General features: G+C 29.7%; 1 protein-coding gene across 6 annotated transcripts in view; it reads right to left on the reverse strand.

The window, feature by feature from the left end:
- LOC105450281 (C-terminal-binding protein) overlaps nucleotides 1-25,928 on the reverse strand; it is an 84,238-nt gene that overhangs the window by 2,450 nt on the left and 55,860 nt on the right. The window contains exons 1-8 of one of the 6 annotated variants that reach the window (XM_011690069.1): nucleotides 19,291-21,170; nucleotides 17,610-18,108; nucleotides 16,248-16,535; nucleotides 14,579-14,767; nucleotides 12,449-12,538; nucleotides 11,838-11,979; nucleotides 9,085-9,262; nucleotides 3,384-3,851 (exon numbers count right to left, since the gene is read on the reverse strand). In XM_011690069.1, coding sequence (XP_011688371.1) covers nucleotides 3,827-3,851; nucleotides 9,085-9,262; nucleotides 11,838-11,979; nucleotides 12,449-12,538; nucleotides 14,579-14,767; nucleotides 16,248-16,535; nucleotides 17,610-17,807 — 1,110 coding nt within the window. In that variant the 5' untranslated portion in view covers nucleotides 17,808-18,108; nucleotides 19,291-21,170 and the 3' untranslated portion in view covers nucleotides 3,384-3,826. Of the gene's footprint in view, nucleotides 1-3,383; nucleotides 3,852-9,084; nucleotides 9,263-11,819; nucleotides 11,980-12,448; nucleotides 12,539-14,578; nucleotides 14,768-16,247; nucleotides 16,536-17,609; nucleotides 18,109-19,069; nucleotides 19,189-19,290; nucleotides 21,171-25,928 lie in introns of those variants that run through there. The other 5 variants (XM_011690067.1, XM_011690064.1, XM_011690066.1 and 2 more) reach the window with 5 other exon arrangements.

The following is a 25,928-nucleotide window of genomic DNA, read 5'->3' on the forward strand; positions in this document are numbered from 1 at the left end:
AGATGTGTATAAGAGACAGCACACACACACACACACAATACATATTTAATCATACATTAGGTTGATCAAAATCGTGATTCGTTCGTTTCTTTTCTTTATTTGACAAAAGAAAGTAAAAAGCAAAACAGAAAAAATTACTTAAGTCTTAATCATCCCATACATTTTTCCTTATTAACTGCAAATTATGTTTATTTAAGAAGTGTGAAAATATTGTGCCAATCTTCGTTATATTTCATAAAATTTCGAATATAATTCTATAATTTTTTATAAATATAAAAAAATTGGATCTTTTTTGTATTATCATAATTAATCGATAATTTAACAAAATTACGTCTTCAACATCTATATTACAATGAAAGATTTTCATTAATGATCTGAGAATTTAAATAGTTATCAACAAGTATATTTGAAAATTATGTACTAATGATGATAAAGTTGATTGCTAAGCACCAATAAGTATATTTTAAATTTCAAATTTTCATTATACTTATAATACAAGTAATATTGACTTTTGAATCATCGGTGATTTTATACAATTATATACTTTTACAGTATTATTATGTAATAGATTGATCAAAGTTCGTTCATTTCTTTTCTTTTTTATTTCGGAGAATTTTATTTATTCTTTTAAATTCTTAAATTTTTTCAAAAACAATGATTTTTAAATAAAATATTTTTTAATTTATTCACGTAATTTTACATAGAATTGTTTATTGAGTTAGATAGAACAGAATTATTTTACTAAGAATTACATTTAAGAAAATGAGAATTATTTTAATATGCTCTATATAGAAAAAAAAACGAACAATATATTTCTTTCTTGTAATCAACCTAATACATTTACATTGTTATTATTACTGTATCTAATACGTTTTATCGAATCTTAATACATCTCTTTTTTCTATATAATTAATAATTATATCTTTTCCGAGTAATTTATTTATTACAAGATTCAGATATTTCTTGTAAGGAGAGAGTGCAAAAGAGAGCGCGCCTAAATCAAACAAATGCCATATAAAATTATTGTAATCGGAAGATCGCGAGAGAGACCGACTGTTTTCATTATATTGTCATCATTATATTCTGTCCAACTGTATTTGGTTTGGTCACAAAAATTACATTAAAATGCTCTTTTTCCCGTGCGATTCTACAAATATAAAAATGTAAACGCAAAGTCACGCATATGCATAAGTATACTGCAATTTTAATCTGCTTTCTTTTCTACTCATTATCTCTTTCGTTTTCTTTTTATCTCTCTCGCGTGGGTTATTTCTATTTTTCACGCATTACTTTTATTCATTCATGTTCACTTTTATTCACTCTTTCATACACACACACGCACACGCACACACACGCGCACACACAAACACACACACTCTCTCTCTCTCTCTCCTCCCTTTCTGTCCCTCCCTCTTTCTTTCTCGCCAATTTGATTGAATACTTCTGATGCAAAATAAAGCCTCTTACACTAACTTACTTAAGTAAAGATATAACATAAGAATCTTTATTCATAATATGGACAATATATATTCTATATTTTTAATGAAGCTTTGATAAATGGACATATTAATGTTTAAATTATGCCAGAAGTAATAAATTTAGAGTAAACAAAATTTGTAATGTAATCAATTAATCTTTAAGTTCACAATTAAGATATTTATTTAATAGTAGTTTCCAAAATGTGGATAAAAATATTGTTTAAAATAACATTAATTATTACAGAAATATTAAAGTTTTATTCAATTTTAATGACAAGACCACAATTTTTTACTTTTAATTATTTTATCCAAATAAGAATACGCACAGCAATATAAACCGGCAGGTACACCAGATATACGTGCAACACAATATTTCAAGTGTAGTAATCACTTGAAATATTGTGTTGCATATATATCTGGTGTACTTGCCGGTTTATATTGTTGTTTGCTGTGAATGTAATAAATATTTACAGACATATTGGGCGATCTGTATTTTTATTTTTTTAAACAAGTTTTTTTTAGTAATAAGTTTATTTTATTTTATGCTAATTAATAACAAAATAAATCAAGGAAATATATCGTAATTATGTGTAATGTATTCCTATTTTGTTTGTCAATTAAAAAACTTCTTTGCATGCAATAGCTAAAAGAATTAATACAATTGTAATATATGGATATAACAGAAATTATTTAGAAAAATGTGTTTAATTATTATTGCAATATTATTGAACTGAATTATTGTTAATAAGACATAAGAGATTTCACTAAGTTATTTTAATATCATAATATTTATTCAATTAAAGAATGTGACAACTTATACTAAGAGTATTTTTCTTGTCCAATCTGACTAAATTATGCACTATATATAATATCTAAGCAACTATGCTTTTATGCCAATTTGTATAGAAATTTATGCATAAGTTTACATTATTTGTATCTAAGCTTTTTATTCGTGTACATACCTTTATATCGTATATTTTGTGTACAAGCCTTTAGTGTGCATCAGAGCATGTATTAATTAACGTGTATTCAATCAAATTTGGCATTTCTTCCATTCACATTTATTCTTCTTATTCATATATTCTTTTCATTCTCTCTTAAGCACAAACTCCCTCTAAAATTTCTCGGAAGCAGCGGAGTGGACAGATTTTATGGGGCAATCATATCGGCCGTTTTTCGCCATCATCCTTAATATTCCCATCTTCAGAAGTAATAATGGTAATTACTTCCAGTTGATTGATAAAGTAATTGAATAAAATCATATATAGAGGAGAAAATTAGGACTGATGTAGTGGTGCTGATGTAGTCGCGTAGCAGTTTAAGTCAAGTGTATAACTGGGAGGGGTGGTTTGGAAAGGGAGCTAAATGGTTCATTCGCGTTATCAGAGGATTGTTGTATTATTCAAGGTCAACGGGGGCTCGGGGCGGGCGGGCTCGGCCGGGGGTCGGGCTCGCTCACTATGCTGTGTGGTAGACCGGGCAGTCCGGCGGTGGAGGGGGCCCCGGCCGCGGGACCGCCGCCGCCAGGCCCGCCGGCGGCGGCCGCACCCACCACGCCTGCGGCGGACGGGGGTCCGCCGCCGCCAACCGCGGCAGGGGGGCCCTGCGGCCCTGCGGGCCCGCCGCCCGTACCTCCCGCGCCGCCGGCCCCGCCGCCCGCGGCCCCCGCCACCGTTACGGCGGACGAGGACGAGGAGTTGGGTCCGCCGATCCCACCGCCCCCGCCCCCACCACCGCCGGCCCCGCCGCTGCCACCTCCGCCACCGCCACCACCGCTACCGCCGCCGACGACGGAGTGCCCACCGCCGGCACCGGGAACCGGGGGTGGGGGCGCAGTATCGTGAGGAGTCGTCGAATGCGCCGTCTGTTGTACCGGCAGCGCCCCAGCATAGTATCCGCCGTTGATGCCCTCGGGATAACTGCTGAAGAAAAGAGAAAGCGAAAAACAACATCATGGGCGAAACCTCGAAAATTTCGCGCGCCACTTTTTTCAGTACTTATGTAGTAGAGTAGCTTTTATTGTAGTGTGTAGAGTAGCTTCCAATTTTCTTTTTCTGTGACTCTGTGTGTGATTTCGTTACGCTCTAGGTGGCGTTCTAGGTGTGCTCTAGGTAGAGTAGCAATCGTTCCTCGCCAACAAGAAACAGGAACGTGAAAACACACACACAGGTCATCAAGATTCTCAAGAACGGAATCTTTTTCTTTGTCTCTCTTTCTTTCGTTCGTTTTCTATGTAAGTCTCGTCTAAGCGCTTAGTCTTTACACTCTATACACACACGCATCAATAGATTTTGTCACGCTCGATTTTCACAATCGCTTTCGGACTTTCACTCGGAAGAGAAGAGAAGTTAACATCTGCTCGAAAAGCCGTTTCTGCAAAAATTACCAGAGATACAGTGTTACTCATCACGAAATTGATCCAATGGTATTTTAAGAATGATTTCCATTATTTTTATAATTTTATTTAAGACTCCTGGTTCCTTTTTATTACTAGCGCCACCTCGGATCCTCCTGAACATTTCGAAATTTTATTCCTTTATTATTAATTTTTTACAATTGTTAATAAGAAAACAAATTTATTTTTCTATATTTTATAAAAAAAATTGCTTATTTTATAATATTCCTATCATTTTTTTAAATTTCTGCCACTATTTTACACAAACTTTGATCAGATAGAAAACATAGTTAAAACAAAATAAAAATTATTGTTAAATTGTCGTTAAATCCTTTTCTCATTTAACAAAGTTTATAAGTTTTTCATAATATTACAATGATTTCATAGTTTAAGAATATAGTAGCTAATGAAATAATAGTAATTTTCTTTAATGCAAATTTAAATTTATTTAAATCATTATTTTTTATAAATATAACAAATACAAAAACCAAAGTCAATTGTCAAAGTCATTGTGTTTAATTAAATTTTCAAATAAACTAATATTTAAAATTTTAATTGTTAAATTTATTTTATTTCTTTTCCAAAATTGTTATATATGTATATATGTATATATATAGTGTGTCCCATTTATATTTGACAGTCAAATATTTGGAAATCATGTTTAAGAGAAAAATGTTTCAGACAAAAGTTTTGGGACTTCGAAGGAGACATAAGATGATAACATTGGTTTGACTCTGAATGGCGTCGTCAAGGTCAGAACAAGGTCACTTTAAATTTTTTAAATGGAACCCCCTATTTTTCATTGCGCAATCTTGTAGTTTATTTTGAGAGCTTTCCAAAACACAAATAAAATGTTTTTTGGTAAATCTCGAGTTATAAAGCTTGAAATTTACAGTATCACCGGCATTAGCATTATCTAAGGTGTCCGCACAATGGCTGAAACCTTTTGAATGTTGTTCAGAAGCTTTATGAGCTTGATAACGTGTCAAAGTCATGATTATTGGAGAATGTTTCTCTTTTTTCAAAAAATAAGAATAATTTTCAAAAATGAAAATAAAAGCAATAACCTTTAAGACCCTTGGTCTTGATCTTGACATGTGTTGTCTAGGTCATGATTCTGAACAACATTCAAAAGGTTTCAGCCATTGTTCGGACACCTTAGATAATGCTAATGCCGGTGGTATTGTAACTTTCAAGCTTTATAGCTCGAGATTTACTTAACCAAGAAAAATTTATCTATGTGTTTTGGAAAGCTTTCGAAATAAGCTACAATATGCAACGAAAAATGGGTGGTTCCATTAAAAAAATTCAAAGTGACCTTGTCCTGACTTTGACGACGCCACTCAGGGTCAAACCAATGCTATCATCTTATGTCCCTCTCGAAATCCTCCAACTTTTGTCTGAAACATTTTTCTCTCAAACCTCGCGATTTCCAAATATTTGACTGTCAAATATAAAATGGGACACTCATTATATATATATATATATATATATATATATACATATATATATATATTTATGAGTAAGGTAATATACAGGGTATCCGAAGTGTTGCAACTCGTTAATATTTCGGAAACTAAGCGTTTTTGAGAAAAATGTTTAGGCAAAAGTCGTGAAAGAATCTATTTAATGATTTTATTAGTTTAACCTTGGATGGTGTCACCAAGGTCAGATAAAGGCCACATTAAATTTTTTAAAAGGAACAATCTATTTTTGACTCCAGAATCTAATAGCTGGTATCAAGAGCTTTCCAAAACTCTATAAAACCTCGTGTCCACGATATTATTAGTCCAAGTCTCAAGTATTGTGGACACAAGACTTAATAAAGTATTTTTTGGTTAAATAAATCTCTTATGAAGGTTGAAAGTTACAATACCGCCGGCATTAGCATTATCCAAAGTATCCGAATAATGGTTAAAACCTTTTGAATGTTGTTCAGGAGTTTGACAACATATGTCAAGGTCATGACCATTGGAAGTTGTTCCTCTTTTTTTTCAAAAAGTAAAAATAATTTTCAAAAATGAAAATAAGAGCAACCTTTAATGGCCTTGATCTTTACATATGTTGTCAAGGTCACGATCCTGAACAGCATTCAAAAAGTTTTAGCCATTGTTTGGACAGCTTGGATAATACTAATGTCGACGGTACTGTAAACTTTTAAGCTTCATAACTCGAGATTTACTTAACCAAAAAGTACTTTATTATAGTACTTTGGAAAGTTCTTGAGACCAACTATTAGATTTTGGAACCAAAAATAAGGTGTCCCATAAAAAAAAAAAAAAAGATGACCTGACTTTGGCGACGCCACCCAAGGTCAAACTGATGAAATCATTAAATAGATTCTTTTAAGCCTTACAATTTTTGTCTAAAACATTTTTCTTAAAAATGCTTAGTTTCCAAAATATTAAAAGGTTGCCACACTTTTCGGACATCCTGTGTGTGTGTGTGTGTGTGTGTGTGTGTGTGTGTGTGTGTGTGTGTGTGTGTGTGTGTGTGTGTGCGTGCGTGTGTGTGTGTGTGTATGTGTGTAGTAACGGGAAAAGTTTTGGAACGGCTAATTATTTCAGAAAACATTGATTTTGAAAAATGTTTTAAACAAAAATTGTAGGGTTTAAGAAAATTAGCTGGTGATATTTATTTGAGCTTTGATTGAGCCTTGAAAAGTGCGGTTAAGGTCAACATAAAAATCTTAAATCCCTATTTTTCGTTACATATTCTTGTAGCTGACATCGAGACTTTTCAAACCATTATGAAGTTATTTTTCATTGAATACTTTTTGAGTTATAAGACTTAAAAATAATAATACCGCTGACATTTGGAGTAAAAAAACAAAAGAAACAAACTATGGGGTCCGTATCTTTGCTGTGACATAGCCACACACATACACACGAAGTGTAAATTTGACTGGATAACCTCCATGTGGTACACTTTGGATAACGCTAATATTAGCGGTATTGTAGCTGCGTTCCGTTTAACGCTTACGCGCTGTCAGTATGATTTATCCTTGTTTAACATTTGATAAACAGCAAGTATAAAATGATTCCGTGAATGTTGTAAGCGCCAAAAGCGTGATTACGAAACGTAGCCTATAACTTTCAAATCTTATAATTCAAAAAGTACTTAATGAAAAATAACTTCATTATATTGTTTTGAAAAACTCTCGACGTCAGCTACAAGAATATGTACCAAAAATAGGGATTTTCATTTAAGATTTTTATTGTTGACTTTAATCACGTTTTTCAAGGTCAACCAAAGCTTCAATAAATATTACTAGCTAATACGTTTTCTTAAATCTTACAATTTTTGTTTGAAATATTTTTCCATAAAATCAATACTTTTTAAAATAATTAGCCGTTCCGGAACTTTTACTCTTCACTGTATAGGCAAATTGATTTCTAATTTTTCATAAATCTATATTTTATATATATCAAAATTTATTACTTGAGTTAACATTTTCATTGAAAAAATAATATTTCACATATTAAAACTTAGGAAGATTATGACGTCAGAAGCGACAATTTGTACGAACTTTCTTCCTTTGCAAAAATATACTGACTCATACCATCTCATATGTACATCCATACATTCAATCCATATTCATTAATCTGTACACAAGCATCACCTATCTATTCACGAATACACATACTCACGCATACTCATCCACCGAATCCATAAATACGTTTTCGCATATTTATTCACCGAAGTTTATATGGATATGCATACGACGTATGCGTGCGCGCGACGCACGTACGCATGCACGCGCGCGTGTGCATATAGATACACTAATTGCTATAAGTTAGTTTTTTCGTTTGTCACCATTTGTATTTGGGAATATAAATTGATAGATAACAAAACATTGATAAAAAAATATATTTTTAGTTGGCTATCATTATTAAATCAGAAAATGTCTAAACATATCTCATATTTTCAGTGAAAATAAACTTTATAATAAAACTCAAGATTTAAAATTATCTATATTGATTGCAAAATAGGGAAAAAAATAATTTATTTTGATATACAGGATGTTACATAACATACTGTATAAAACTAAAACAGCATGTTTTTGATATAAATTGAAGTAGAAATTGTCCTACAAACATGGATCCAATTCAAAATTCCAATTCAAATCATTTACAAGTGTTTAAAATTTGTAAATTATAACACAATATTTTGGAACATTTTTTATTAAGGAAAAATAAAAAAATAAAAATTGTATAAAAGTTATTTAAACTAACAGCTTTTGTTTAATATACAGTGTGATGTAATTTAAAATGGATTGAGTAGTTTCATCACAATTATTGCTTGTTTCTTCACATGTATTATTAATAGCATTAATATTAATCCCATTCGAGCAATAACCTTCTATACTAAATATTTCTTGGTTCCGTAGATAAAAGAAGATTCGATGATCTCGGTGACAAAGCACAATAAATAAAAATTTCGAGCTAAACTCATATTTATAGGACATTTTTCTACTTCAATTTACCAGAAATATGCACCTTTAATTTGTATAATATGTTATGTAACACATTATATAATATGCGAGAAAAAAAATTCAAATATCATTTTCTAACATCATAACTCAAAATAGCGTTGTAGCAAAGGGCCAGGAGTCTTAATACAATAAGGAGGGAGAAGAGAGCAGGCATATGTATAAAAACAAATTTTTATAGCTCGCGTTATCAGAAAAAAATACAAATGATACATTTTTAGTACATTCAAGCTTACAGTATCTCAGAAAGATACAAATATTTCTAAAATATGATATATATTTATAGACAATTTTTTGCATAAATTTGATCAATTTCGTGACAGACACTGTATCCCTTTTCCCCCGGTGATTTGCAATCAAAGAAAAAAGAAGAGAGAGGAATGTGAACATCATGTAAATATAATATCTACGTCCGTATAACTGTGTGTGTGTGTGTGTGTATGTGCGTGTGTGTATTGTATTCGTGTGTATCTCATATGTATGATGTATGTATGTATGTATATATATATATATATGTGTGTGTGTGTGTGTGTGTGTGTGTGTGTGTGTGTGTGTGTGTGTGTGTGTGTGCGTGCGTGTGTGTATGTATGTATACATATAAAAATATCCGTCAACGTCTTTTTTTCATTCAACGAATTGTAAGAGACTTCATTATTATTCTCAAATCGAGAGACAGGGGGAGATAGGCAAACAAAGCCTGGCTGAGGGAGGGCGCTTACCCGGTAGAGGAAAGGAAGTATTCCTTGTTCACGCAGTTGCGTAGGCAGTCGGGTATGCGTCCGACAATCGCCCGTCGTATCTCACTCGCTGCCATCTCACGTAATTCGGTGCAGCTCGCGTCGCTGTAGAAGGCGGCGTGTGGAGTGCACAAAAGATTGGGTGCATCTTTCAATGGACCTGTATAATATGCATTGCAAAATTGATGAGTAAGAAAATTTTATATAATCTAAATTGAACGATGTAAAATGGTTCTTCAGAAAATATATGTGATACAGTGAAAGTTAATTAATTGGTGTATTTAAATAAAATCAAGTTTTTCTTATTAACTGTAGAATACAGTACAGAATGCAATTTTAAATATTTAATGTAAAATATGAGAAATAGAATAAAATTGCATACAAAAAAACCATTAATTAAATTTTTAATAATTTTTTATTAATTATTGCATATTTTAAAACTTCTTATAAATTGTATATACGTGAGCAAATCAATAAGTATCCGTGTTTGAAGACAGGTAACATTGATGATACAAGTTGGCATTACCATCGTGTACTACCATCTTTCAAACGACGCCATACCAAATTTCAGAGTGATTCATGCGATAGTTTTGACTTGACAGTAATTCGTAGTGTGCGTGTTTGGTATTTTTCGATACAATAGAAAATGAGCAATATCGATCTGTGACATTAACCAATTCGTTTTTTATTTTTTTGGATGGAAAAACGTGTGGAGAAATAAAAACAAAGTTGGATGACGTCTATGGTTTTTCCATCCAAAAATAAAAAACTAATCACGGATCGATATTTTTCATTTTCCATTGTATCGAAAAACACCAAACACGCTCACTATGAATTGCTGTCAAATCAAAACTATCGCATGAATCACTCTGAAATTTGGTATGGCATCGTTTGAAAGATGGTAGCACACGATGGTAATGCTAACTTGCATTAGCAATGCCGCGTGTCTTCAAACACGGATACTTATTGATTTACCCACGTATATATATTATCATCACTCATAAAGTGCATCGAGCAATTAAGTTTTTAGAGCACCTGTTCTGTTGAAGATAAAAAAAAGATGGTTCATGCATAAAAATTGAATGATATAATGTCTATTTTTCTTAAATTTTTTTCAGTATAACGATACATCGAAAAATATAATTATACTTCTTTCTTTAATAGAATCACATTTTTCTTGCACAAATAAATTTTTCTGAATGTTCTATGTATATAAAAATTAGGATAAAATGTTCAAAAAATAAATATCCATGACATATTTTATATTTTATTCTAGCATATTTGATAATACGTTAGACTACGAAATATAAAATATCTCGTACTATATTAATTTTTTAATAGCTCAACTTTTATGTTTCTATGCACAGAATGTGATAATTCGTACAAAGAAAACACATTTATTTTTTAATACATTTTAAATAGTTCAAGAAATTTTTCAAAAAAATTATAAAATTTACAATACGCAAATTTATACATACTTTTTTGAAAAAAGTAATAGTGTTTCGTGCGTCAATTAATTCATTCTCATTACCTTGTATATATTAAGATAGAATTATCAGAAAATGAACAGTTTATGATATATTATTTATATATTTTATATCAAAACAATTAAAATAAAGTATAAATAATTTTAAATTTTATATCAAAACAGTTAAAATAAAGTATAAAATATTTCGTAAATATTTATTTTTCGAGCATCTTGTTTTAGTACTTTTTTACATAGAATATTCAAAATCTATATAAAAAAATGTAATTGCACTTTTTTAGTGCATCGTTACCCTTATGACAAAAAAATGAGTCAATAGACCAATAGATATGACATTTTTCAAGTTTTATTAGTATTTTTCTTAAATAGAACAAGGGCTAGAAACAGTTCTCAATTGCATGACGTATCTGTACATTACATAGAATAGAAATTTTATAAAATGATTTTCTGTAAAATATATATCTTTCCTACATATCTTCTCTATTTGAAAAAAGCTGTAGTTCTTTTGTTTTGTTTTGTTATGGAAGGAATTTAGGAAAATTAAAGATAATCAGGTTTATATCTAATCCTGTCTATCTTTAATCTTTTTTGATATAAAATATCGTAAATTGTTTATTTTTTTGATATATTTTGATATAGATTTTCTATCTTAATATATTTATATAAAAAGTAAGTGATGAACTAATACAAAAAAATATCATTACTTTTTAAAAAAAAGTATATATAAAATTGTAAATATATAATATTGTAAATATCACAAGTTTCTTGAATTGTTCAAAATGTATTAAAAAATAATTGTTTTTTTTTGCAACAATTAATTTATTTCATTCTGTGCATAGGAAGCATTAGTATTAAAGTACAGTTTTAAAAAATTAATATTTAGTATTTTATATTTCGTATTCTAGCGTATTATTAAATATGCTAAAATAAAATATAAAATACGTCGTGAATATTTATTTTTTAAACATTTTACCGTAATATTTTTATACATAGAATGTTTTGCTAGTACATATTTCTTTCTTAAATAGAACAAATGCTAGAAACTATTCCAAATTGTATGACATACTTAAACAGAATAGAAATTTTATAAAATGATTTCACTGTAAAATATATATCTTCGTCTTGTGCTTCTCTATTTGAAAAAAGTTGTAGTTTTTTTTTGTAATGGAAGGAATTTAGAAGGATTAAAGATAGTCAGACAGGGTTAGGCGCGGGGACAGATAAGACTCACACTGATTCGCAGACTGACCCTGAAAGACGTTGTATGGCTCATTTTCATGGACGTCTAGCGCTGCCGCGCGAATTCTACCCTGTTTGAGCGCCGCGGCCAGCGCGTCGTCATCCACCAAACCGCCTCGTGCTGTATTGACTAAAAATGCTCCTGGTCTCATCTAAAACACAGTGCAATTTTTTTGTAATATAATTACAAATTACATTAGTACTCGTATGTTACCATGTATTATTAAAATTGCAATATCAAAAAATTATAATTATATATTAATATTTTTATTAATTTAAATAAAGTAAATTTAACATTTAATATACAAAATGTATTGTAATAGAAAATTTATTTTTCAAAATTTTGTTTATATTTGTTTATATCATTGTCGTAATAGTTTAACAGAATTACAGTATCAGGAAATTCAAATATATTTCTATAGATGTATCAACATATTTCAATAATAAAAAACAAATAAATAAAAGATAATCATCTAAAAAAACGATTCAGATTTTATTTCTAATCAAAATTCTTTTTATAAAATAATTAAATTATTATAATTAAACTTATATCAATAACATTTATACTATACACATATTAAATCAAATTTTTATAAATATCCTTTCCAATTTTTACTATACCTGTTTAATAGTATATTCATTTATTAAATGATGATTGTGTTCATTCAAGGTACAATGCAGAGAAACACAATCTGATTGGAACAGCAAATCCTAAAACATAATAAAAATATTGGTTAAAAAATAGTCATTAAGAAATATATATGTATACAATTATAATTTCTATAAATTCTTATAATACTGTATACAAATTACTTTATAAGTACTTCATAATATTCAATATTATAGGATATATATTTTAATTTTTTTAAAGTTTATATAAATATATGATTTCAAAGATATTGTTTCAAAGATATAGGCCAATATTCATAGTCCGTTCTTATTTAAAACTGTCTTAAGTAATGCCTTAAGATGTTAATATGGCATTGTGATTAGCTTATGACATATACTCAAGACTGTTTTAAATATACAAACATATCGGTCGTAGAATATTAAATTGCAAAAAATTGCCTTTTTAAAATAGCTCCTAAACAAAAAAAAGTATGTTTTCCAACTCGACTAATAAAGAAGCAAGGTTATTACTTTCCGTTTTTACTTATGTTGTTTTATAAATATCAATATCTGCACAGAAACGGGTGGTTTAGATAATATATTATTAACTTATACGCCAATATGATATGTACAATTAAATTCTATAGATTTTTATTATTTCGTTATGTACACCCACGGTAATCAATTCTGTCTCTCGGAAATTTTCACAAACTCGGAAGTGACTACCAGTTTTCTACATTAATGCTCATGGTCCATGCACAATTAACGAAATAAAATCGTGCATGGACTATGAGCATTAATGTAAAAAAGTGATCACTTCTGAGTTTGTGAAAATTTCCGAGGAATAGAATCGATTACCGTGGATGTACACTCTTACTAAAGATTTTTTTTATTACTTACATGTTTAAACTTTTTTCGATTAAGAAAAAACGATAATTTTATAGAATTTTTAATATTCTGAATCTCTGAAACAAATCTTTAAGATATGTTCAAATAAATTTTTCTTTATAATTTCAAAAATGAATACTACTTAAAAAATACATCATAATAAAATTTATAATTTAATTAAAAATATTACAATTAAAAATATATTATATTTACATATGTATCTGAAATTAATTTCTGGATAATATCCAAATCAATTAAATAATTACTAATTATTGTACAAATATTCAAGGAATTTATGTTTTATTCGGAAATAAAAAATTTATAATTTGTCATAACATTTGCAAAATTTTTAACAATTTGTATTTCTAAATAAACTTAAGGGTGCTGGACTGAAGTAATTACCGACACATTGCAGTTGTGTGAATATCTCTGAATTTACTGAATGGAATTGAAGACCTTTTTACAGAAATTGAAGTAAATAAAATGTAGATGTGCGTTATAGTCGAATTTATAGTAAAAACGAAAAAAATTAGCTCATATGTATGTACAAACTGAGACTGCAGATTGGATTATATAAACGAATAATATTAAACTTTTTGAACTACGATTGAAATCGTAGAAAAAGATATTCTCTCAACTGCAACTTACGTGTATATGTATGTTTAACGGAGATAAAAGCCCATGGCACATAGAAAAATGTAAAGCAGTAAGACATAAGCAGTAAACAAATCAGCCAATCACAGAAGAAAACGTAAGGCAATATTACGTTCTCTGTTATTAGTTAATTCACTTAGATACTGCTTACGTCTTATTGCTTTACGTTTTTCTATGTGCTATGGGTTAAAGAATAGTAAACAGAGCATCAATTGCGTCTAGCAGCAAGTGCCAGATTTGGCAAAAGATGGCATAGCAATATCTTAGATAACAGATGTATGTGTTTGCATGAGATAGAATTCTTGATATTGTAAGAAAATAAAATAAATATATCACTATTATCGATATTTTTAGTTTAAAATTCTCTTTTACCACCCTGATGTAAGTTCAGTCAGTCGCGTCAGCATTCCCTTAATGATTTATATAGATTTTCTCAATAATAGACATTATAGACATAAATACAAAACAAGAATGTACATAATGCATACAAATCTTTTAATAAATGTTCACATCATGTAAGAAAATTTATATATTTTCAATTAACTATCAGAATATCTAGAATTGATTTATGGTTTCATTTGTTAAACAAAGTGCAGCTACCTGTAATGTGTAAACCCTGGTAAGACCTAGTGATTTCTCGATACCATCCGGCAGATAAGGATCATAGAAGATGACAGTAAAGCCAAAAGCTTTGGCACGCAGCGCAACTGCAGAACCAATCCTACCAAGGCCAACAATACCAAGTGTGTCGCCCCGTATCCTTGCGCAACCAGTCGCTGCTTCTCTCACCTAAAAACACACGTGCCAAACAAAGTACGCAAAAAAATTTATATCATATAGAAAATTACCAAGCTATTTCAAGCAATATTAAAATATTTCCAACAATATGAGAGATCTAAAAAAATGATAGCAGTATACTTAATAGTATTTAAGGGGATGCTAAAGTGGTGATCAAACTCCAAAACTGTTTTAAACGCTACTTTATCGACGATTTATGCATATGTATGCGATTGATATAGTAGTGTGTAGTGATGTGTTTATTATTATATCAAGATTGCACGCACACATCGTAACAAAGCTAAACAAGTAATTTTTTACAGTAAAAGCTTCTAGCTTATTTCTAAAAGCATAGTACTATTCTTTCATGTAATCTTTAGTCCAAATCAAAATTCTATCAAAACTGTTGTACGTACAAGGTATACTTAAGACTTTTATACAAAGCAAATATTTTTACAAGTCGTTACGCGTTTACACGCTCGCGTGTGTATGTATTATAATATAATATGATTACACAATAACACAACTTCAATAAAATTATTACATAATTAATGTCATATCTACAATATAATCCCAATAGTTCATTTATAATAAAAAATATAAATATTTCGAAAAATACGGAAGATTATTTCAGGCAAAAGTTATACGGTCTGAAGGGGGACAAATATTGATAAAATTAGTTTGAGGAAAAAAATCAATTTTTCAAAGTTATGTGAAGATCATTGCTTCTTTTTAAATAGAATTATATAATTTTTTTTACATAATATAGTTTCTCTAATTATTCTACATACAAAACTATTAAGATAAATTTATCGAAAGTCAATACTTTACAATATTTTATACATTATTATGCTATATTTCGACATAAAGTATCTCAAACTATTGATTTCTTAATTATACCTTAATATTTTTATGCACAGAATAATGAGATAAATCAATAAAAAAAAAACAGTTGCTTTGCAAAAAAAAATAAACATTTAAAAATAGCATCTTTTTAAAAAAGCAACTGTTTTCTTTACACCAATCGATTCTTCTTATTCGATCTTATTAATCTGGGTATAATTGTATCTGGGCATAAGGATATAATTATCAAAAAATTAATAGTTTGCAAGATATCCGATATTTCATGTCAAAATATGGGAAGATAATGTATGAAATATATCTATAAGTATTGATTTTTTTAAATAACTTTACCTAAATACTTTTATGTACAGAATAATTAGAGGAATTTTATTACGTAAAAAAAATTATATAATTTTATTCAAAATAAGCAATGATTTTGCTTCATATAATTTTGAAAGATTTTTTAAAAAATTAATTTGATCAATATTTGTCTCCCTCCAAATCGTATAACTTTCATCTGAAACTTTGCGTATCTTCTATATTTTTCGAAATATTTATATTTTTCATTATAAAAAAACTACTCTGTATATTAAATTTGTTAATATAATTTTTAATATATAATAAGATATTTTTAAAAACAAAAATTTACCTGTTCTGGCCCTGTGAACTTCTTGCCTTCACGTACCATATTGGCAAGCCAATAAGTACGCCGATAAAGATTTAAGATGAGGCAAAGAGTAGTGTCAGCCACTTCTTCGACCCCATAGCCAGGCACATTACATACTGCAATGCCAAGTTCGCCAGCTGCTTTAACGTCAATGTTGTCCACACCGGAACCAATTCGAACAATGATTCGAAGCGTTTTAAACTTTTCCAAATCCTCCTTCGTCAAAATTATCGTGTGCCACATTAATGCACCCACTGCTTCATTTAATACCTATAAACATATCGCAATATTTATTAACAAAAACATTACTTATTTAATAGTCAATATTTAATAATTGCATAATAAAATATTAAATATAAAATACTAAATCTATGCATATATAGATAAATATACATTATTCTAAGAAAAATAACAATACTATATAAAATATTGGATGCTAAATAACATTTACACTACAAATATAATATTAAATATATTAAAACTATTAAATATATATTTTATATATAACCAAATAAATATAACCAAACAAGAATAAATATAATAAACTTAAAATGCTAAACAAAAAAGCTTAATTTAAAATAAATATAAATTAATTTATATAAATCTTTTTAAAACTAAAACAACTTATAAATTAGGTATTTAAAAAAGTAATCATAACAAAGAAAGGGAAGAGAGAATATGAAGCAAATCCACTGTTGTAAGAACAAGTCATTGAATTTTTCAATTAAATTTAAAGTTATACACATAATTATTTTACTTGTTAATTTGACAAAGATTTAAAAAAAAGATTAAAACATTTCAAAATGTAACATTGAGGAATTTTATACATAGAAATATATTTACTTGAACAAGAATATATTTGACCAGAATTGCTTATTAAATCATTACTTTTTACATTAGTCAAATATATGCATAAATTATGAATTTTAACATTTTATCGAAGATAAAGTATACAAATTAGGAATATCAGAATAAAATATAAAATATTTAGAATTTATTACAATTTAAATTATTCTACAAGAATGTCTTATATATGTTAGAAATAAAATTTTAGTAAACTTAAAATTTATTATAGCAAATATTTCTATGTTTTTTCTTAATATTTTAGAATTCTAATAGAGATATTTTAATTTTAATATTTCAATATTCCATATTCTATTCTCTTGATTCTCTATTATATATAATATAAAACAGTTTCAGATAATCTATAAAAATGTTAAATTGTTAATACTACTGTAAAACGTTTTCCAGTACAACAATAAATTTCGAAAGTGTTCAAACTTATATATTCTCTATTACTTTTTATAAACTTTTCTAATTATTTTCCTTTTGTATTTTAATAACCTTTTCATGTATTTCTGAAGTGGACTGTGCATCGCAGAAGGCAACAGTTGCAACGTCTTTGAGAATGGGCATTTCAATAGAACAGTCACGACCATCAAGAAGTGCAACCAGTGGTCGCGTTTGGATCGGTCCGTTGGCGATTGGACCCCTCAAATTCTCCATACGAGGGCGTTTGGGCATCATCTTCCGTTTGTCCATCGGTCAGCAGACCGCCCCCCCTATTTTTATTGTTTTCACTGTGCGCTCTCAGTGTCACTACAAGGAAAAATTACAACCGCTTTCCTCCTCCTTTTGTTGTGACAATAGTAGAAGACGACAGACTCTATCTTGATAAGACACTCGCAGTGGAGATGTCTCTTCTAGTCCAATAATGTTTTAGCACTCTCGTTGTTTTTTAGGCTTTGTCACACGAACTGCTTTTGCAACACTAACTTCCGGTTGGTCATCGGGCAAAAATCGCCGAATCTCCAATGCATCACGGCTCAGTAGACACCGTCTCCTAAAATTTCCAAGAAAAAAATTACATTAACCAAAGAAACATAAAACACGTATGCTAAACAAAATATTTTTTTTTCATCAGAATTACATATCACAAAAATATATTTATAAAGTTATAAGTTGATTGTACTTCTTATAATTCACGAGCATAATTATAAATAGTTTTAAAGTTATTAAGGTCAAATAAATAACTCATTTGTTCCTATTGAATTATTGTCAAGCAAATTAGCATTTAACAAAATATTTTCAATCATTTCTTCATCTTTTTTTAATTATATTAATAGTTTCATAATTACTTATAATCTTCATATTTTACTTTCAATCATACATATATTTATCTGTATGTAATTACGAAATTATATTACATTTAGTAGCCACTAGCTTTTTATGTAAATAATAGTTTATTTTTTAATTAATTATAGCTACTTTCTTGCAAATCATTACAATGTAATATTTAACTCAATAAAAAATATGCATCAAAAATATCTCTATAACATCCCTTTTGATATATCTGTACTAATTTTATTATAAATATTATTTGGCAGTTGTACAGTCACACAAGTACAGGGTGTTTATCATGGTTTTTGGAGATTGATGAAAATTACAAAAGTGAGTGGATTTGCTAGAATAGCTGTAATTTCATTAGCCACCGGCTAGTGAATAAATTATTCACTTTTTTAATTTTCACCAATTTCCGAGGACTGTAATATAAGCCTCCAGATTTCAATTTAAATAAATAATACTTTATACACAATGTCAAGTGACTCATTTGCAAATGTATCAGCAGTTTAAAGCAACCTAGTACTCCATCACATTTGTAATTATCAATTTTTCCAGAAAGAAGACTACAGATAAAAGCAGATGGATGCTATCCCACAGACAAACATTGACGATGTCACTCGCGTGGAAATAGCTAGATTAGACTCGGCCATAGCGTCCGTTAAAACGAGACAAGACGTTACTTCACATATCCGTGATCTCGCCGATGTTCTATCTGTTTGATCAAACACGAACGTAATCTATTGGCAAATGAATTCGAAACGTGTCTCAAACACGAAGATGCAAAGAAAGCGTCGTTTGCTCAAGCGGCGTGCTCGAGTCGGTCGCCACCGCCGCCGCCGTTGCCGTTACCGCCGCCGCCGCCACCGCCGCCGCCGCCGCTTCACACGACTTTTTAGGTTACCTTGAAATGCGCCGGCTTAACCTGCGCAGTGCCAATAAGCGCGTCCACTGGCTAGCCGACGCGGAATCCGGACTCCGACCTCTCCTCAATTTTCGATTTCAGGCAGAAGGCGCGACGCGACAGCGGGACACAAATGTGAGATCTAAATAGCGAGAACAGGCCACGAAAACGAAATGGAACCGAGAAAATCGACACACACCGAACCGAACCGCAAGCACCAACGCAGAGGAGGAAGGGGCGCTCGCACAGATACGGCACGCCACAGCGCGGCGCTCACTCGCTTCAGTCGCTCGCTTCAGGCGTTAGGGCTGATGTTTTTGGCAGTGTTAATAGCGAGGGCGCCTTCTTCGAGTGAGCAAGTTGAATGAATAAATGAGTGAGTGAGCGAGTGAGCGACCAAGCGCGCGCGCAGAATAAGTAGATCTGTTTCCAACCCGTTTTCGGCGACGACGGCGGCGGCGGCGGCGGCGTTAGCAGCAGCAGAAATGGCAGCAACGATTGAAAACCAATCATCATACAGTGTTACACTCGTTATAGTTTCACTTCTTGAAATAATTTTATACTATTTGATTTTTCTTCACGTGAAAATATTGAAATATATTTAAAAGGGGTAAGGAAGTGCAAATACAAACAGTAAGAAAGTGTACTGTAGACTTTTCAATTATAATATTGTGTGCACCAATCGTCATCGACGCAAGTGTCATCGGCAAGATCAGCGATTGGAAACAGATTATTCACGAGAGCTAGGCTAGTGGCACGTAGAAAAGCAGTAAGCAAATCAATATTAAACAATATAAGAGTACTGCTCCGCAATGCTCAGAAGACGAAAGTTCAAGCTGATTACCGTATTTTAATCAGTTACGATGTATCTTCTCACTCTGTTATATACAACAGATTAATCTATAGTAGATTCTTAACACTACTATTGCTATCTAACTCTACACTTATGTTCATATTATTGTAGAACAGCCTTTATACTCGCGCCAGATTAAACATTGAGATTGAGATTAGATTGGAATTTAACCAACCAGAAGAAAGAAAATCAGTTTCAAGTTTAGTAAACTTACTTTAATTCCAATCCAGTCTTAATCTCAATTTTTAGTAATGTGGACATTAAAGCTTTGCGTCCACGATACTAGAAATCGATCAAAGTTCTTGAATCGAGCCAATCAACTTGCAGCGTTACGGAAAAGCAGCAATTTTATTGGTTATACAGTTTTTGGTCCGAGGACTTGGACCGATTTCGTAAACACAAAAGGTTTTAGATAGGTCCTACAAGTGTAAGCCGTAAGAAATTGTTCATAGTCGATTATTTTCCTTACATTCGACTATGATTAGTCAATTTCTGACAACTTACTATACTATAGAACTGGCATTATGCAAGATGGTACATTACTTCCGACATCCGACGTATGATAATCTGATAGCCAATAAGAAAATTCACTTCTCCGGTTTCTAGTTTCTACTTTATAATTTTCACTTTTCAATTTTGCAATAATTTTGTAATTATTAAATCATGTAATCTGATGTTTGAAAATACACGATCTCTACGCTGATTTTGCAGTGCAAAGTGAGAAAGCTAAGCGAGAGAGATTCAATCAATATCACAGAGAAACAATTATACTTCTTAAGATACCTTTTCATGCTGATACTTGACGCCCATTTTTAGCGTGATCAAAATTGACGTTCGTATTCATTAATTTTACCCATGTGATCTGTTTTGACGCTAAAAATGAGCGTTGAGCATCAGCATGAAAAGGTACCTTTAGGGCCAGTCTCACCCTCTCCAATCAACTTAATTGGTCGATTTACATTAAAAAATTAACATAATTGTCAACTGCAAAACTTAAAACTTCTTATTCATAACCTTAAATATTTATTAAAGTTGTATACAGAATGTTTATTTTATATCTTAAAAGTTTGTTTATTGATGTTTCAAATTTCAATTCAGTCACAGAAAAACCGTGATTTTATTAAATCTATAATTTTCTTGAATATTACTTATCTTCCAATTTTTTGTTTTACTAACTTTTTTTAAATAACATTTATACATTGATAGTAGTTTTAAAGATATTCAATTGTAAATTGCAAAAATATAGAATTTGTTATGAAAACAATAAATAAAATTGCTTAAAATGAAAGTAATTAAAAATTTTGTAAAAATAAATTCAAAGTTATATATTACATGAAATAATTGTTAAAACTAGTTACAGCTTATACAAACTTAAAGTTATACATAATGTAATATATGTACATACATATATTTTCAATAACACAGTTACTTTATAATTAATATTAAAATGCAAACATAGATGTAATACCACAATACATGACATCAAAAATCAGTGATAGATTTAAAAATTATAACAATAAAATATTGTAAGTAATACTTAAAGAAAAATACAGATTTTATAAAATGATGATTTTTCTGACTGAATTGAAATTTGAAGCGTCGATTAGCAAAGATATAAAATAAATGTACTCTGCTATACAACTTTAATATTGTTTTGGAAACTGTTTTCAGGGATAATTAAACAATACCTTTGAAAATATTTTTAATAACTTTGTGATTACAAATTTGTGATAAAATTATATATATTATTAAAAAATAATTTTTCCAATACTTTTATGCACAAAGAGTTATCATTTGGCATTAATAAATTACCGAATAAATTTTCTTCTGTAAAATTATAAGTTCTGTGGAAATAATAAATATTAATTATTAGCTTTGATTTATTATAATTCTTAGCAGACTTAGCATATTCAGTATAAATATCACAAAAATTTTTGTGAATAAAATAACCGCATACCTATGTATCTAAAAGTTTTCTTTTCTATTAAGTTTAAATTATGATAGTCACAAGAATCAAATTCAACATTCTTATTCTGTAACATTATTTCTCTAACTGAAATTGATATCTTGACAATATTCATTTCAATTAATTAAAATTTTATCGAAGTCGTTTGCACAATTTTCAGCATTTTATTACAGTATTCTGTAGAATTCTTTAAAAATAAAATGAAACTATAGGAATTGGATTAAAATCTAAAGAACCCATTTTCTTTGATTTGTCGTTTTTATAATTTTTTTACTGTATAATTATAATCACATATGCCATTTTAATTTAATATATATTCTTCTAATTAGTTTAATATTTTTTAAAATTTAGTAGAAGCTGTAGAAGAATAGCTAATTTGTAATTTCAAAGTAATGTTTTATACTCTTTGGCTTAAATAAACCTTCATATCTTGTGTCTTCTTTTATTAGGATATCTTTATTAGGATTTTATTAGGATTTATTAGGATAATTTATCATCAATCATAAATAAAGCAGCTCATTAGTTTAAAACTCTAAACACAAGATAGTTATATGTGCATTATTTATGGCAAAAACTTTTAGAACATAAAGCAGCACAATTCGTAGACGTAATATTAGCTAAACATATTCTTAATGCATACCAATGTTTAACTAATGTATTATGTACTAATGTATATTGCATTACAAGTATTACCAATGAATTGTACACTACTAGGACATTGTCTTAAAATAATCTGCCAGTTAAGCCTTTAATTTAACAGTGTTTTATTAGTATAAACACACAATACCATTCTTAGTTGAGGATTTCGCATGCGATCTCAGATTTTATGTCATGATTTTTCGCTACTGGATATATAGTTAAACCATAGATATTTATCTATACATAAATGTCTGACATGAGTCGTCTATTGTACTCGACAACGACAACTTCGAATGTATTTTCTTTGTTCATATATGAGAAACTTGTACATTTTACATTATCAGATTATATTACGTTTGGATATTTGCCAAGTTTCATAATCTTTCCAACCGAATTTCCACTCCGTTGAGACTTTTTTATATGTTGGACAAAAAGATCGGTTCAGAATAATTAAATTGAACAATACTACGATGGCATCGGCTTTTACAGTACTCTTTTGACTGTTTCTTACTATTTTTTATTGTTTTGCCGATAACCATACCGATGTAACTCTCGTTTCTCTACATTAATTTATTAAGTTTTAATGCGGTTGAAGAAGAATAAGTCAAGTAAAAACATATACCGCGTATTTGTCCATCTTAAATTGATTGTATAATATTAATAAAACGCTGTCACCTTCGTTTAATTGCTCGTTAATTTGACCTAATTTTTTAAAATTTGATTGTTACATTGACGAGCTTGTCTTTATATTGTTAATAAATGTCTGAGTTAAACTGTGATATAACCAATATCTAATATGTAATCGAAGCTCGCGGATGTCATAATTATTTGTAAATGTATTTAATACGTAAAATATGATTGTTTCTGCACCAAAAAAGCTAATGCGTTATATTATATGTGCCAGCTTCCTAATATGTAGTACTTATAAAATGGTACTGAGAACAAGGGCTATAAGACTTTAGAACATTCTCAGAATCTAATGCTTCAATATAACATACAGGGTATCTCATTTTATATTTGACAGTTAAATATTTGGAAATCTCAGGGTTTTTTTAGAGAAGAATGTTTTAGACAAAAGTTGTAGGATTTTGAGGGGGACGTATTTTGGTCATGTTGCTTTTTTTCTAAATGGTGGAACTAAAAAGATTTGAAGGTCACCTCCACTTTTTTAAATGGAATGATAATTATTTTTAAATAACATGATTCCTCTAATTATTCTGCATATAAAAGTATTAGGTAAAGTTATCGAAAAATCAATATTTTACGAGATATTTAATACTTTATCGTACTATATTTCGATATAAAATATAAAATATCTTTTAAATTATTGATTTCTTCATAATTATACCTTAATACTTTTACAAAATAATGAGATGAATTGAACGATTGGTGTAAAGAAAACACAGTTGCTATTTTAAAAAATAATTTTTACATACTTTTTTGCAAAGTGACTATATGTTTTGAGTTTTCATTACACCAATCGGTTTATCTCATTATTCAGTGCATAAAAATATTAAGTTAATGTTATGAAGAAATCAATAATTTAGAGATTTTCATATTTTATATCAAAATATGTATGCTAAAGTATTACATATCTCGTAAAATACTTTTAATACTATTATAACTTTACTTAATACTTTTGTATGCAGAATAATTGTATGTATTGTTATCATATGCAGAAATCATATTATTAAAAAAAAAATCATATTCCATTTAAAAAAGTGGAGATAATCTTCATATCTTTTTAACTCCACTACCAGAAAAAAGCAACTTGACCAAAATATGTTCCCCTCAAAATCCTACAACTTTTGTCTGAAACATTTTTCTCTAAAACTTTGTGATTTCTAAGTATTTGACTGTTAAAAATAAAATGGAACATCCTATATATTAATTTTTATCAATACAATTTTTACAATTATACTCTTAAAATAAAAATAAAAAATAGAAACGTCATTTTTTTGAATCTTAATATTTGCAAGCAGATTCTGTTCGACAGAACATAAGCAGAATGCGCATTTAGTTGATGTTTGTTTCAATTTGCTGATATTTTATAATCAAATCTACTGCTAATCTATCGACATTACGCTAATATTTTGCTTATGGGGTACTACAATAACAATTAAAAAAAAAATTACTATTATAATATTACTATACGTATATCATGTAATATTATTATTATTATTATTATTATTATCAGAATCATTATTCATAATCATTTCTTATATTTAAAATTGTCTTAAGTATAGTTTTAAGATGTTATAAACTAATCAGAGCCATATTAGCATCTTAAGACATTATTTAAGATCTTGAAATAAGAATTACCTATGAATACCATTAGGACACAAAAAGTCATTGATGCTTTCTGACTAAAATATAGCTACTTCCACATCACACATCGCATCTAGGTGTTCGTATATTGAACATAGGTGTATAAATATATGGATGGATTGTAAAGTACAGTTTAGGGCAAAAAGGATAAAGTATGAATGGCAAGGAGAAAATTGATCATAACTGGAGGTCAATGGTTGACCAATCTATATTTGATGTCATACCTTATACTTATAAATCGTCGTCAGTCACATGTATGTGGCTTTTTCTTACAATTAGCACATGTCTCCTCCATTCATCCTATGGGTAAGCCGCGATTCGAAACATTATTGACGTTGTAAACAATCGTAAAAAATACAAGTTGTGTAGAGGAAGTTTTTACGCGTTAAATAAAATTTTGAAAATACTGATTTTATCGTCAAACATTTAATAAACGTACTCTTTATCTAGATTATTTAGGAGCTTTTATTAGTGACGAAATTAACTAGTAATCCCTGGCGTAAATAAAAATCGGATAAGTTAAATACAGGGGAGCGAAATGTAACGAAACTTCTAGGAGGCGAAAATGAGAAATGTTAGAGACATTCCACGCATCTTTATTTTTGTCAAAAAATGTAATAATAAAATTGTAGGTCTTGATAATCCTTGAGATATCAATTATTTATCAATGATCAAAAGTAACGCTTTGAAAAAGTGGCAAATGTTTATTGAAGAAGTATATATGCGCGCGCGCGCACGCACGCACGCACGCACGCACGCACGCACGCACGCACACACACACACACACACACACACACACACACACACACACACACACACACACACACACACACACACACACACACACACACA

The sequence above is a fragment of the Wasmannia auropunctata genome, unplaced genomic scaffold (genome assembly GCF_000956235.1).
Source record: "Wasmannia auropunctata unplaced genomic scaffold, wasmannia.A_1.0 LD336064.1, whole genome shotgun sequence".
NCBI lineage: Eukaryota > Metazoa > Arthropoda > Insecta > Hymenoptera > Formicidae > Wasmannia > Wasmannia auropunctata.